General features: G+C 39.2%; 1 protein-coding gene across 1 annotated transcript in view; it reads left to right on the forward strand.

Annotated features, from left to right (window-relative positions):
* TSPAN13 (tetraspanin 13) overlaps positions 1 to 12,658 on the forward strand; it is a 39,802-nt gene that overhangs the window by 20,605 nt on the left and 6,539 nt on the right. Inside the window, exons 2-5 of the mRNA XM_003782727.3 lie at positions 7,435 to 7,602; positions 8,242 to 8,322; positions 9,327 to 9,440; positions 10,422 to 10,535. Of these exons, the coding sequence (XP_003782775.1) occupies positions 7,435 to 7,602; positions 8,242 to 8,322; positions 9,327 to 9,440; positions 10,422 to 10,535 (477 nt within the window). The remainder of the gene's footprint in view (positions 1 to 7,434; positions 7,603 to 8,241; positions 8,323 to 9,326; positions 9,441 to 10,421; positions 10,536 to 12,658) is intronic.

Here is a 12,658-nt window from a genome sequence, read left to right on the forward strand (position 1 = left end):
TATCCAAAACCCTACTGAGATTTTTTATTAGAATTAGATTGAATTTGTGGGTTAAATTGGGTGTGAACTAATGCTTCGTGACAGTGTTTCCATCTGTAAACATGATATAGCTCTTCATTTATTTTAGTTCTTTTTCGTGTTCTTCAATATATTTCACAATTTTCTTCACAAAGGTCTCATACTATCATTAGATTTATATTCTCGAGTACCTTATATTTGGGGAGCATATCACACATGATTTCCTAAATAATACATTAAAATTATTTTTGGTGTATCAGTGTGCTGTTAATTTTTATATATTGATCTTTTTTTCGAGCAGCTTTTCTGGTTCTTAACATTTTCATAATTTTGGGATTCTTTTGAATTTCCTATGAATGTACTGAGAGCTGTGTTTCCCTCCTCTCGTTTGTTCCATATTCACTCTCATTCAGTTGTCTAAGACGCCTCCATTACAATGCAGGATAGAAGTGGCAAAAGCCTCATGCCTTGTTTTATTCCTGAATTTTAGAGGAAATATTTCTTATGTTTCATTATTGAGTATGATTTTTGCTTTGGGTTTCTATTGGGTATTCTTTACTAGTTAAAAAAATATTGGAAGGAGTTACCCTTGTTCTTTCCCTTAAAAAAAAAATTGCTGAGGGCAGTCCTTTTTTTCCCTTTTTCTTTTTTTTTTGGAGACAGAGTTTTACTCTGTCCCCTTGGGTAGAGTGCTGGGCTGCCATAGTTCACAGCAACCTTAAACTCCTGGGCTTGAGCAATCCTCTTGCCTCCCCAGTAGCTGGGAGTACAGGCATGCACCAATACACCCTACTAGTTTTTGTATTTTTTGTAAAGATGGGGTTTCCTTCTTGCTTAGGCTGGTCTTGAACTCTTGATCTCAAGAGGTCCACATGCCTCAGCCTCCCAGAGTGTGAGGATCACAGGCGTGAGCCACCATGCCTGGCCTCATTTTTTTCTCTTTTAATGAAGCTTTATTTATTCTTTCTATTATCATTTCCTCTCCTCCTCTTTCTCCTTTCTTTGGTTTTATTTATTTGACTTTTTCAAGTCTGTATTTTTAAAAAGATGTTTTTTTCATATTGTTTTTTATTTCTCTTTTATCTTTCTAGTCTGTTTAAGTGTATTAATTTTAGCCTCCTCAGTCCTGTTACATCTCAAGTTCTCGGGAGCTCTAAAGCTTCCTGTGCTGTTTGCCCCCACTCCCGCATGGTAAGTTTTTTTGTGATGCATTTTGTGATTTTTGATTAGCAGTGAAGGTTTTATTTTCTTCCTTTTCTTTTTTTCTTTGAGACTTGGAAGGTTCCCGCCTGAGTCGTTGTGGATGTACTTCCAAATGTGAGTTTTCTTCCCCCAAATGCCATCGTCTCCTGTGATGAGCTTTTATTTGAATTGCTTGTCCTGGAGATTCCTGCGTGCCTAAGGTAGTGCACATTGACTTCAAACATGGGTGTGATAGTCTTGGTGTTTATCGTTCTTCCAGAGTTCCTGATGAGACTGAAGAATCTTTGCTGTCATCCCGGATGTATTGTAGTTTTCCTGTAACCCTTTACACTGAGGGTTTAGCTGTTTGGAGATTCTAGCTCTGCAGGCCTCTCTTGGTTCTACTTCCCAGCTCTGTCTGGCTTAAAACCTAAATCCTTCCCCTTTTGTGACTTTTCTAATCCAGGAACTCCTTCTCCAGCCACGGTGGGACCCCCATCACACCAGTTGTATGCTGACAGCTAAGTTTCAATTCTCCTTTCTTTTTCGCCTGTGGGAATTTCCCCTGGTTTCTTTGTGCTCAGCTATATGTACGTATCATACCCATGGGGGTGGGGGTGGCCAGGGACTGAGCCCATCGACATTTCATTTTTGTATGTTCTGTTGTCTTAGATAAACAAATATGTAAAAACCCATCCCTGGGGTTGGTCCTTAACCTCCTTTTTGGGATGTGACTGTTATTAAATAGATAATTACAATCTTTTTTAATGTCTTAAGTATTTGTAGCAGGAAGGATTCTATGGAAATGTAGTAGCCCATGTTCCCAGGAGCCTTTGTGGTAGGCTCAGTTACTGCCAGTCCTAAGAAGTTGTCCATATCGTAATCCTTGGAATGTGTAAGTGTGTTATATAGCAAGGCGGACTTTGAAGGAGTGATTAAATTAAGAATCTGTAGATGGAGAGATTATTCTGGATTGTCCAGGTGAGGTTTATGTAATCATGTAGGTCCTTATAAGAGGGAGACACGAGGGTTAGAGCCAGAACAGGGAATGTGCTGAGGGAAGCAGGTGGTAGTCTGAGAGATTTGAAGATGGGATGCTGCTGGCTTTGCAAGTATATAAAGCGGCTATGCTCCAAGGAATGCAGGTGGCCTCTGGAAGCTGCCTTCTGTAAACGAGGCAAAGAAACAGCTTTCCCCCTGCAGGGTTTCCAAGAATACAGTCTGACTGACACTGTGGTTTTAGCCTGCTGAGGCCCATGTTGGGCTTCTGATCTCCACAACTGTAAGACAATAAATTTATGTTTTAAGCCGTTATGCTTGTAGTGATTTGGAAAAGCAGCAATAGGTAAACCTCTTCAGGGGTTTTAGAGGGTTGTCTGGTCATAGTTTGGAATGGACTGAAAACTGTATTAAAGATGCCACAGAATCAATTTTGTGAGGAGACCCCTTGGCAGAGAGCTGGACAGAGCTCTCACAGAAATACTTATCCTTGATAATGTTTTCAATAAGCCTAATGCCTATTCTGAGGGCTAGACTAGTACTTTCTCTCTGGTTGTTGAAATCATTATTTAAAAGGGGAATAGATTCTTATTGTTAACGAGCCTATTATTTGGCAACCGAGTGAACATTGAACAGTTTTTCTCATTTTGCTGCAATGCCGGTGTTGTAAATGAAGCACACTGTGTTTCGTTTGCTGGGTGGGAGGAAGCTGACAAGGAGGCCTGAATGCTTTCTTCTAGCTACATGGTAGGGATTCCATTGACAGTAAAGTATCAGGCAGTTTCTGTAACAGTGACAGGTTCCTGACATCCAATTCCAAGTGTGTGAATTTTTCTGTATTTGTTTTCTAGAGCTGCCGTGGCAAACTACCATACACAGTGATGAATTAAAAACAACAGAAATTTATTCTCTCATAGTCCTGGAGACCAGACATTTGAAATCAAGTCAGGCTCCCTCTGGAGACCCTGGGGAGGAACTTGTTCCTTATCTCTCCTATCTTCTGATGGCTGCCAGCATTCCTTGGCTTGTGGCTGCAGCAGTCTCTACCTCTTTGCTACATCACCTTCTCCTTAGTGTGTCTTCCTGATTTCTCTCTGCGTCACTTTTATGAGGATGCCTGTAATGACGTTTAGGGCCCACTCAATAATCCAGGACAAGCTCCTCCTTTTAAATTCCTTAATTTAGTCATATGTTTTGCTATAAAGGGCAATAATCATCCTTTTGCTATGTGAAGTAATATTCATGGGAGTTTGTGTGTCATTTTTCAGCTATTTCCTTCTTCTTTACTGTTTCTTTGTGGCATTTGGCCTCTTCCATTTATCTGGATTGCTTTGAATTATTCTTCTACATTCTGACCCACCTTGCAAAAATCTCAGGTGACTTGCCCTATTGTAATTCTTCATTTTCTCTTGCTCTGACTAGTAGAGAAAGGGTCAGAGAACTATATACAGCTCACAGCCCAAATCCATTTCATTGTCCATGTTGGTACAGTCTACAAACTAAGAATGTTTTTACATTTTTAAACAATTAAAAAAAATCAAAGGAAGAATAGTATTTTGTTAGAAGCTAAGATTAAATGAATTCAAATTTCATCATCTGTGGCTGGACATAGTGACTCATGTCTGTAATCCTAGTAATCTGGGAGGCTGAGGTGGGTAGATTATTTGAGCTCATGAGTTTGAGACCAGCGTGAGGAAGACCAAGATCCTGTCTCTACTAAAAATTGAGAAAAATAGCCACGTGTCATGGCAGACTCTTGTAATTCTAGCTATTAGGGAGGCTGAGGCTAGAGGATCGCTTGAGCCCAAAAGTTTGAGGTTGCTATGAGCTATGATGACACCATGGCACTTCACCCAGGGCAACAGAGTGAGACTCTGTCATAAAACAAAACAAATGAAAGAGTTATTAAAAAATAGAAGAATAACTTAAAAACAAAATTTCAGCATCTGTGAATAAGGTGTTATTAAAACACAGATTTGCTTTTGTGTACAATGGCAGAGTGGAATAGTTACAGCAAAGACTGTGTGATCTGTATATAATGCCCAATAATAAATATCTGGCCCTGTACAGGGAAAGTTTGCTAACCCATGTTCTAGTAGGAGTGTCTTATCTCTGCCTTTCAGCACATAGTGAGCACCAACAATTTGTTGATGAATAATTAATAATAATAATATTATTATAATTAATATTTAAGAACATAATTTTTGATGTTCTTGTATTTAAGAATTTCATTAATAAGGATGTGATATGATTTCTGAAAGGATGCTTTAAAACTAGGAAGCTAAGAATGTGATATATAGATGATTCATGCTTCTTAAATTTTTGGCTCTAAAACTTAAAGGATGAAATGTAGATAGTCCTGCTCATAAGCTTAACTGAATTAGAAATAAACCTCACACTTAGGACTTGGTTTTGGCTAATGGCACGGTTAACTTTATGTGTCAACTTGGTGAGATTGTTGGATCAAACGCTAGTCTAAATGTTGCTGTGAAGGTATTTTTGTAGATGTGACTATCTTTTTTTTGAGACAGTATCTCACTATGTTGCCCTTGGTAAAGTACAGTGGTGTCACAGCTCACAGCGACCTCAAACTCTTGGCTTTAAATGATTCTCTTGCCTCAGCCTCCCAAGTAGCTGGGACTACAGGCACCAACCACAAAGCCTGTCTGTTTTTTTTTTGTTGCAGTTGTCATTGTTGTTTAGCTGGCCCAGGCCAGGTTTGAACCCACCAGCCTAGGTGATATGCGGCTGGCGGCGTAACCACTGTGCTACCAGCACCGAGCCAGATGTGACTATCTTTTATAATCTCTTGACTTCAAGTAAATCATATTACCCTCCATCATGTGGGCAGCCCTCATCCCGTCAGTTGAAGGCCTTAAAAACAAACATGAGGTTTTCTGAGGAAGAAGGAAATCCCCTTGTTTCCCGCCTACTGGAAACACATATAGATTTCTTACTTGTCAGGACAGTCATGTGAGCTGATTCTTTAAGATCTGTCTGTGTGTCTTTCTGTCTCTGTCTTGTTTTCTCTCTCTATTGAGAGAGAGATCTAGATCTAGGTTTTTTTCCTATTGGTTCAGTTTCTCTGGACACAGAAATTCAGCAAGCTGCTCTGATTTGGTGCACATGTGGCCCACTTCGTCTTTGGATCCAAGACGCAGTGAGGATGCCAAGCGTAGCCCTCTTGCCTCGCATCACCCAGCCTTTCTTCCTTCTCACCTCCTTCAGGCTTCTGTCTCTTGCGGCTTGTGAGAGGAGAGGTGTTATATTTGAATTCCACAAAGTCAGAAATAAGCTCTCTTGTGAAGGGGCAGAAGACTTTTTCTCAGCCCAAGATTGGTGCAAGCTGTGAGGAGTCTGTGAGTGAGGATGACAAAAAGGAAACAAGTAATGGGCCTGCTGATAAGGAGCAGCTGAGAGGGACTAGACACATGTCTGAGCGGCAAAACTGGTAAAAAGTTTCCCCTCTCCCTCTCTCTGACCATAAAAGCTTGCTGTGTACCAACTGCGGTGGAGACACCAAGTCCATGCAACTCCCTGACTTGGTTCGGTCACACTATCGATGGTTTCTTTTATTCTCAAGTTTTGCCTCTTCAGAAAAAAATGCAAAAATAATTTGGGTAAACATACAAACAGATGCTTGATATTTAGCAGTTTTGCTTATATTTCTACATATGTAAGAAGTTTTACATGCCAGTAAATGTTGTTCGTCTAATAAAACTGTTGTATTACATATGAACAGTTAAACCTTTGAGCAGAAAAAGATCCATTTGACTGAGTGGCGATGTAGTTTTATGTTTCTCAAAAGGTTTATCAGGTTTTAAAGGGTGCTAGAAAGTATACTTTTGTATTCTTCCCAGCTGGATGTTGTACTGTCAGATTGCTCCGGGAAATAGCTGGTCCAGGGTTGAATTGAAGATCCCTTGTCCATCCTGTTCCACACGCCCTCCCCCAGCCCTTCCTGGTATCTGTTTAAGCTACATCTTCTATCAGTATATCATCATCTATATATGACATGCTATTTATTTAAGTATTATATTTATTTATTTATTTATTTATTTTTGAGACACAGTCTTACTATGTCACCCTGGGTAGACTGCCGTGGTGTCACAGTTCACAGCATCCTTAAACTCTTGGGCTTAAGTGATTCTCTTGCCTCAGCCTCCCAAATAGCTGGGACTACCAGCGCCCACCACAATGCCAAGACTGTTTTTTTGTTGCAGTTGTCATTGTTGTTTACCTGGCCCAGGCTGGGCTCGAACCCACCAGCCTCGGTGCATGTGGCTGGCACTGTAACCACTGTGCTACGGGGGCCAAGCCTTATTTAAGTATTGTTTTAAAGAAGTAATTGTGCCTTTGAGTTTGACAGATCCTAATCATCAGTTCTATGTTCTGTTTTTTCAGGTGTCTTATAAACATATAAATAAAGTGACTGGAATATAAAATAATTTCTTTTTGCCCAGAATGCCATTTTACTCTAAATAGCCGAAATCTCATATATTATTCTTATCATGCTAAGTTTTTATGGTCTCTCTCTCTATACTCATATATGATTTCTAATAGAATAGATAATGACATTTAATGCAACTCATTTTAGCAATAGTTCTCTGAACAATTTTTGAGTGTTCCCCAGGGACCTAGTCCTGTGATAGCTTCTGGGGGCATAGAGAAGTTAAAAAATGTGGGTCCTTACTCTCAGTTGCTTCCAGTTTCTTAAAGAGACAACACAGTGTGTGATGAAGGGAACAAGAGAACCATATTTAAGCAACAGAGATTGCCCAGAGAAGGGAGAGATTAATTCCATCTATATGGGACTAGGAAAGAATCACAGAGAAGGTTATAGTCGAGCTGGGCTTTGAAAGAAAGAGAAGGGGTTTCCATGGAAAGAGATTACCATGTTGGACCAACGTATATCGGCAGGTAGAAGTTTGACATATACTATTACTTAAAAACATTATGAGGCATGGACTAGGTGCAGTAAACCAGATGACCTCTGAGGATAATTTTATATATTATTGTTAGACATTTTATTTTCAAAGCATGACCGTGGATTAATGTACTTTTTTAAAACAACACTACCTCCTGAGATCTCGTGTGTATTGTAGTATTGGGTATTTATTTATAAGCACTTATTATTTGTGAGATCCGAGGTAGGTGCCTGAAAAATGTTGCTGATAAACTGACATTTTCTCCATTCTCCCCCTCTTCTCTCTGCCTCCCTCGTTGTTTTTACAGTTGGTTAGCCTGTTGCTAATTGGAATTGCTGCCTGGGGCATTGGCTTCGGGCTGATTTCCAGCCTCCGTGTGGTCGGCGTGGTCATTGCGGTGGGCATCTTCTTGTTCCTCATTGCATTAGTGGGGCTGATCGGAGCGGTCAAACACCATCAGGTGTTGCTATTTTTTGTATCCTTTTTTAACCTGGTATTTTTAACCTAATGGGGGTGAGTCTTACTCATTATTGATTACTGTTTTGATTGCTACAACTAATGTTGTCATTAGGAAATTAATTACCAGAAATCAACTCCTACTATGTGCTATGCATATTTTGGTCATTTCTCAAGGTAAAGTTATTAATGTATTTCCATATTTCCATCTCTCCTGCCACATCTTGAAGAATATATCCTGCAGATTCAGTATTGTCTTATTTATGTATTGCAAATTCAGAGTTCAATTGAATTGATTCAGTGACTCAGTTGAGAATGTCAGGTTTTTTAAATTTAATAATTCAGTATTAAGAAAACTAGATTTATCTATACTTATTTCCTATTTTATATATGTAAGAATTTTTATTCTATTCTGAATGAAATTCTAATAGATATGTTTTAGTTATGTAATTATCATTGTTAGTATTTTTTCTGTATTTTTAAACTTATAGCTATTGCATTTTATCAGAATAATAATGTGCATCCTTTTGGAGCTTTCTAAGTGCCATCTGTTCTGTTTTCTGGACAAATTGTTTCTAGCACATTCTAAAGTTGTTAGTGCCTCTGTCTTATGCTGTTTTAAGAATATTTAGAAGTATCCTTAACTTTTAACTCTCAGTATATGATCATTCTCTTACTTGTATTTATCGTTCAGTTTTCTGTATCTTGTGCCTGTTTAGCCCTGAACCAGGACCAACAGGTAAGCAAAGACCTTTCCTTCTACTTTATTACAGACCACAGCACGAGTATGAAAAAAGGGAGAGAAATGATTAGAATAGAAAATAATTTCTTATTCTTCAGAATGCTGCTTCTCTCTGAATAGCTAAACTCTCTCCTTCCGCATTGCATTAGTGGAGCTGACAGCAGCGGAAAACACCGTCAGGTGTTGCTATTTTTTTGTAGCTTTTAAATAGGAATTTGCTCTCACTGGGTAAGAAGAGCCATTGCTAAAGAATGTTTTTCCAAAGAGCTATTGCTAAAGAATGTTTTTCCAGTCTCCCACCGTTATGCAGTGAAACATTTACAGTTCCATTCCAGCAATTATTCTTTTAAAACTCTATAGGGCACCACAATGCATATGAAACAAACAAACAAACAAACAAACTCCATAGGGTGTCGCCTGTGGCTCAAAGGAATAGGGCGCTGGCCCCAGATGCCAGAGGTGGCCAAAAACTGCAAAAAAAAAAAAAACCCCAAAACAAATCTATAGAGGAATATGGGTTTCTGTCTTGGGGCAACAGAAAATTTGTCTTGTTCCTCTGAGAATTATGTCTTTGAACCAAGTGCTTCTTTTAAATTGTGTGCAAAAATTAAGACTTTTTCATTCCTGGGGTAGAAATGGTGCTTTAATTTTTGTTGCTGATTGCCTTTGAAAAGTTATATAATTGTATCATGGTTTTATAAAGAGTACAGTAGAATCTCCATAGATGACCACCTCTCTACGTTGACCACTTCCTTACGTTGATCTAATTTTTATAAACTGAGCATGCACCACCAGTACGTATCAGTGCAGTGGGCCTCGTTCTTTAGGTTGGCCACCTTTCCGTGTTGACCAGTTTGTTATGGTCCTTTGGGTGGTTAACTCACAGAGGTCCTACTGTATTTGTATTAGGTATACTTAGTACTGAAGGCTCTAGCTTTATACATTTTATGCAGAGATGATACCTTTTAATGCATATATTGTGTATTAAATACATTTTCTAGGGCCAGCTGCTGGAGGTTGGTTGGAACAATACAGCAAGTGCTCGAAATGACATCCAGAGAAATTTAAACTGCTGTGGGTTCCGAACTTTTAATCCAAATGAGACTTGTCTGGCTGTAAGTATGAAGTATAAAATATTCTTTTGGAAATGTATTATATACAGATGAGTATGCATAATGATTGATGTGGAAGGGATGGTCTTCCTGGTGCTGAATTGTTTCAGATTTTTTTTTACATACATTATATTTATATAATCATGTCATTTGCCTATTCTCAAATATCTGTTCCCAAGAGTGCTGAGTATTTCAGGGCTTTGGATTATTGTTATTATGTAGAAGTTTTTGGTTTGTTGTCCTTGATTTCTTCCCATTCTGCTCCTCTTAGAACAAGTTTTGAAAATGGTAAAAAACAGTAGCTCAGACTGCATGTTTTGATATTTTGGGGAAATTCCTGTTCCCACTCCCCTGAGCCCTGAGCTGGATAGCCCGCCAAGGAGGGCTCTTTTATGAGATTATCTCCTGGTTGGGGCCTGCCTTACTTTTCTATCACTGTAAAACCCATAATCACAAATTCATGGGCTCAAAACAACGGTCATTTGTTATCTCACTGAGTTTCCATGGGTCAGGAGTCTGGGTTCTCTGCTCAACTGTTTCACCTGTCTGAAATCAAGGTGTCAGCTGACATTGCAGTCTCTTCTCAGGCTTGGGATCCTCTTAAGCTCAGTGGTGCTTGTAGGACACACATCCTTTTTTCTTGCTGCCTATTGGTGGAAAGTCTTTCTCAGCAACTAGAAAGTCCCTAGGGACCTTCTCTCAGGTCCTAACCATGCTACCCTTTCACAACATGGCAGCACAAAGTTCTGAGATCTCTCCATTGTGCTGAGACGGAGTCTTGGATAATGCAATATAGACACCACGTTCACAAGCTCCCCCCACACCCAAGAGGAAGAATTCTATAGCAGGTGGGAGTCTTGGGACCATCTCAGAAACTTGCATACTAAAAAGCCAAGGCCTCAGATTGGATATAATATCCCCAGATACTTGTGCAGCTTTATAAATATACTTTGAAGTAAAAGTTATTTTCTTTCATTGATACAGAGCTGTGTTAAAAGTGGCCATGGGTGCTCACCTTGTGCTCCAATAATAGGAGAATATGCTGGAGAGGTCTTGAGATTTGTTGGAGGCATTGGCCTCTTCTTCAGTTTCACAGAGGTATGTGCACATCGCTCAGTATTTTTCTCCTTTGTCACAAAGATTCCTGTTTTGTACATTTTACTTTAATTTTTGGAACATTTAAATGGATATTTTCATTGAGAATTAGCATTGTGAAAAGAAGAACCTTGGCTTGGAAAACAAGATCTTACAAATCAGACTCTAAAGGTGAAATGCTGGATCTGTTTCTTGTTACCTAAATTTAATGGATTAATGAAATGAGACTAGTTTAAAATTTAATTTTGGAAGATGGAGGACATTCATATTGTTTACTATGTAGCACATACACATGGATATAGAAAGGTGTCCTTCGAATACCATCCCCATTCCCTTCCATTCCTAGCCTTCTAGAACAGATCACCTACAGATCACCACTGTTATCAACTTCTTATAAGCATCAAATACACATCTACACTATATTAATATATTTATACTAATATTTTTATATATTATAGTATATATGTCTATAAGCAAAATACCCCCACACATATTATTTGATAATTTTTAAGGAATGCTAATTTGTCCTTTTCAAACTCTCAGTGTCTATAAATAGGTTTTTATGTTTCTGAGTTAGCAATATGTTTCAAGAGTAAGTTTTTTCTTTCACTCACAAATTCCGCTTACATTATTTTATTTCATGCGGATAATTGTATGATTATGTAAAATGAATACATGAGAATATTGATTGTTTATTCAGCAAACCTTTGGGCCAGCTTGTGTTCCTCAATAAGGCTCTGGTTAAATTAATGTGTATCACACAGGAGCAAATGGTTAAGGAAGGGACGCAGGAGCTGTGTCATCTGGGTCTCGCTGCTGCCTTTTTTTGGCCGGGGCTGGGTTTGAACCTGCCACCTCCAGTATATGGGGCCGGCGCCCTACTCCTTGAGCCACAGGCGCTGCCTGTCTTGCTGCTCTTAATCATGGACCTTGGCAAGTTATCTTAACCTTTCTGTGTCTCTGTTAACTCATCTTTGAAAACAAAGGTCATGATAGATAGTCATAGGGTTGTTGTAATGATTAAAGGAGTTAGTACCTGTAAAACTTGTAATACTTAGAATAGTACCGGTTTCATGGCAGACTCTGTGTGTTATCTGTCATTTTAGCCATTAATAGATTATTAACAAATCTCATTATATTATGCCCCATCAAAAAAAAGATGATGGGACCCTGTGATTGTCACAGTTGGATGCCTGTATCACACTCCTATTTAAAACAAATAAAAGAATAATATGTAGACAGCAATTTTTTTCTTTTCTTTTTTTTTTGAGACGGAGTCTCACTCTGTTGCCCTGAGTTGAGTGCCTTGGTGTCATTGCTTGCAGCAATCTCAAACTCTTGGGCTCAAGCAATCCTTTAGCCTCAGCCTCCTGAGTAGTTGGGATTAGAGTCACCTGCCACAATGCCTAGCTAGTTTTTCTATTTTTAGTAGGGATGGAGTTTTGCTCTTGCTCAAGTGGGTCTCCAACTCCTCAAGTAATTCACCTGCCTCAGCCTCTCAAAGTGCTGGGATTACAATGTGAGCCACCACACCTGGCTCCGTAGAATAATTTTTTAAAGTAAGGTTATCTATATAGCTATAAGAATACAGTGGAACTTCCATAGTGGACCGCTTCCTTACGTTGACCTAATTTTCATAGAGCAGACATGCACCACATGTATGTATCAGTACAGTAAGCCTAGGTCCTTATAGTAACCACCTACATATGTTGACCAGTGTGTTACAGTCACTTGGGTGGTCAACTTCACAGAATTTCTACTGTTTATGGTAGACCGTTTGTAAGAGTGAGCATGAGGCTGGATGCAGTGGCCCATGTCTGTAATCTAGCATTTTGGGAGGCTGAGATGGGAAAATTGCTTGAGGCCAGGAGTGTGATCCCAGTCTGGGCAACATAGCCAGACCCTGTCTCTATAAACAAGGAATAGATTAAAAAAATTAATTAGGCATGGTGGTATGCACCCATGTTACTAGCTACTCAGGAGGCTGAGGCAGTAGGATAGCTTGAGCTGGTAAGTTTGAGGTACTCCAGCCTGGGTGAGACTGTGTCTCAAAAAAAAAAAAAAGAGTGGCTTGGCACCTGTGGCTCAAGCGGCTAAGACGCCAGCCACATACACCTAAAGTGGCG

Source organism: Otolemur garnettii, unplaced genomic scaffold (genome assembly GCF_000181295.1).
Source record: "Otolemur garnettii isolate 467f Iridium unplaced genomic scaffold, OtoGar3 scaffold00005, whole genome shotgun sequence".
In the NCBI taxonomy this organism is placed as follows: Eukaryota; Metazoa; Chordata; class Mammalia; order Primates; family Galagidae; genus Otolemur; species Otolemur garnettii.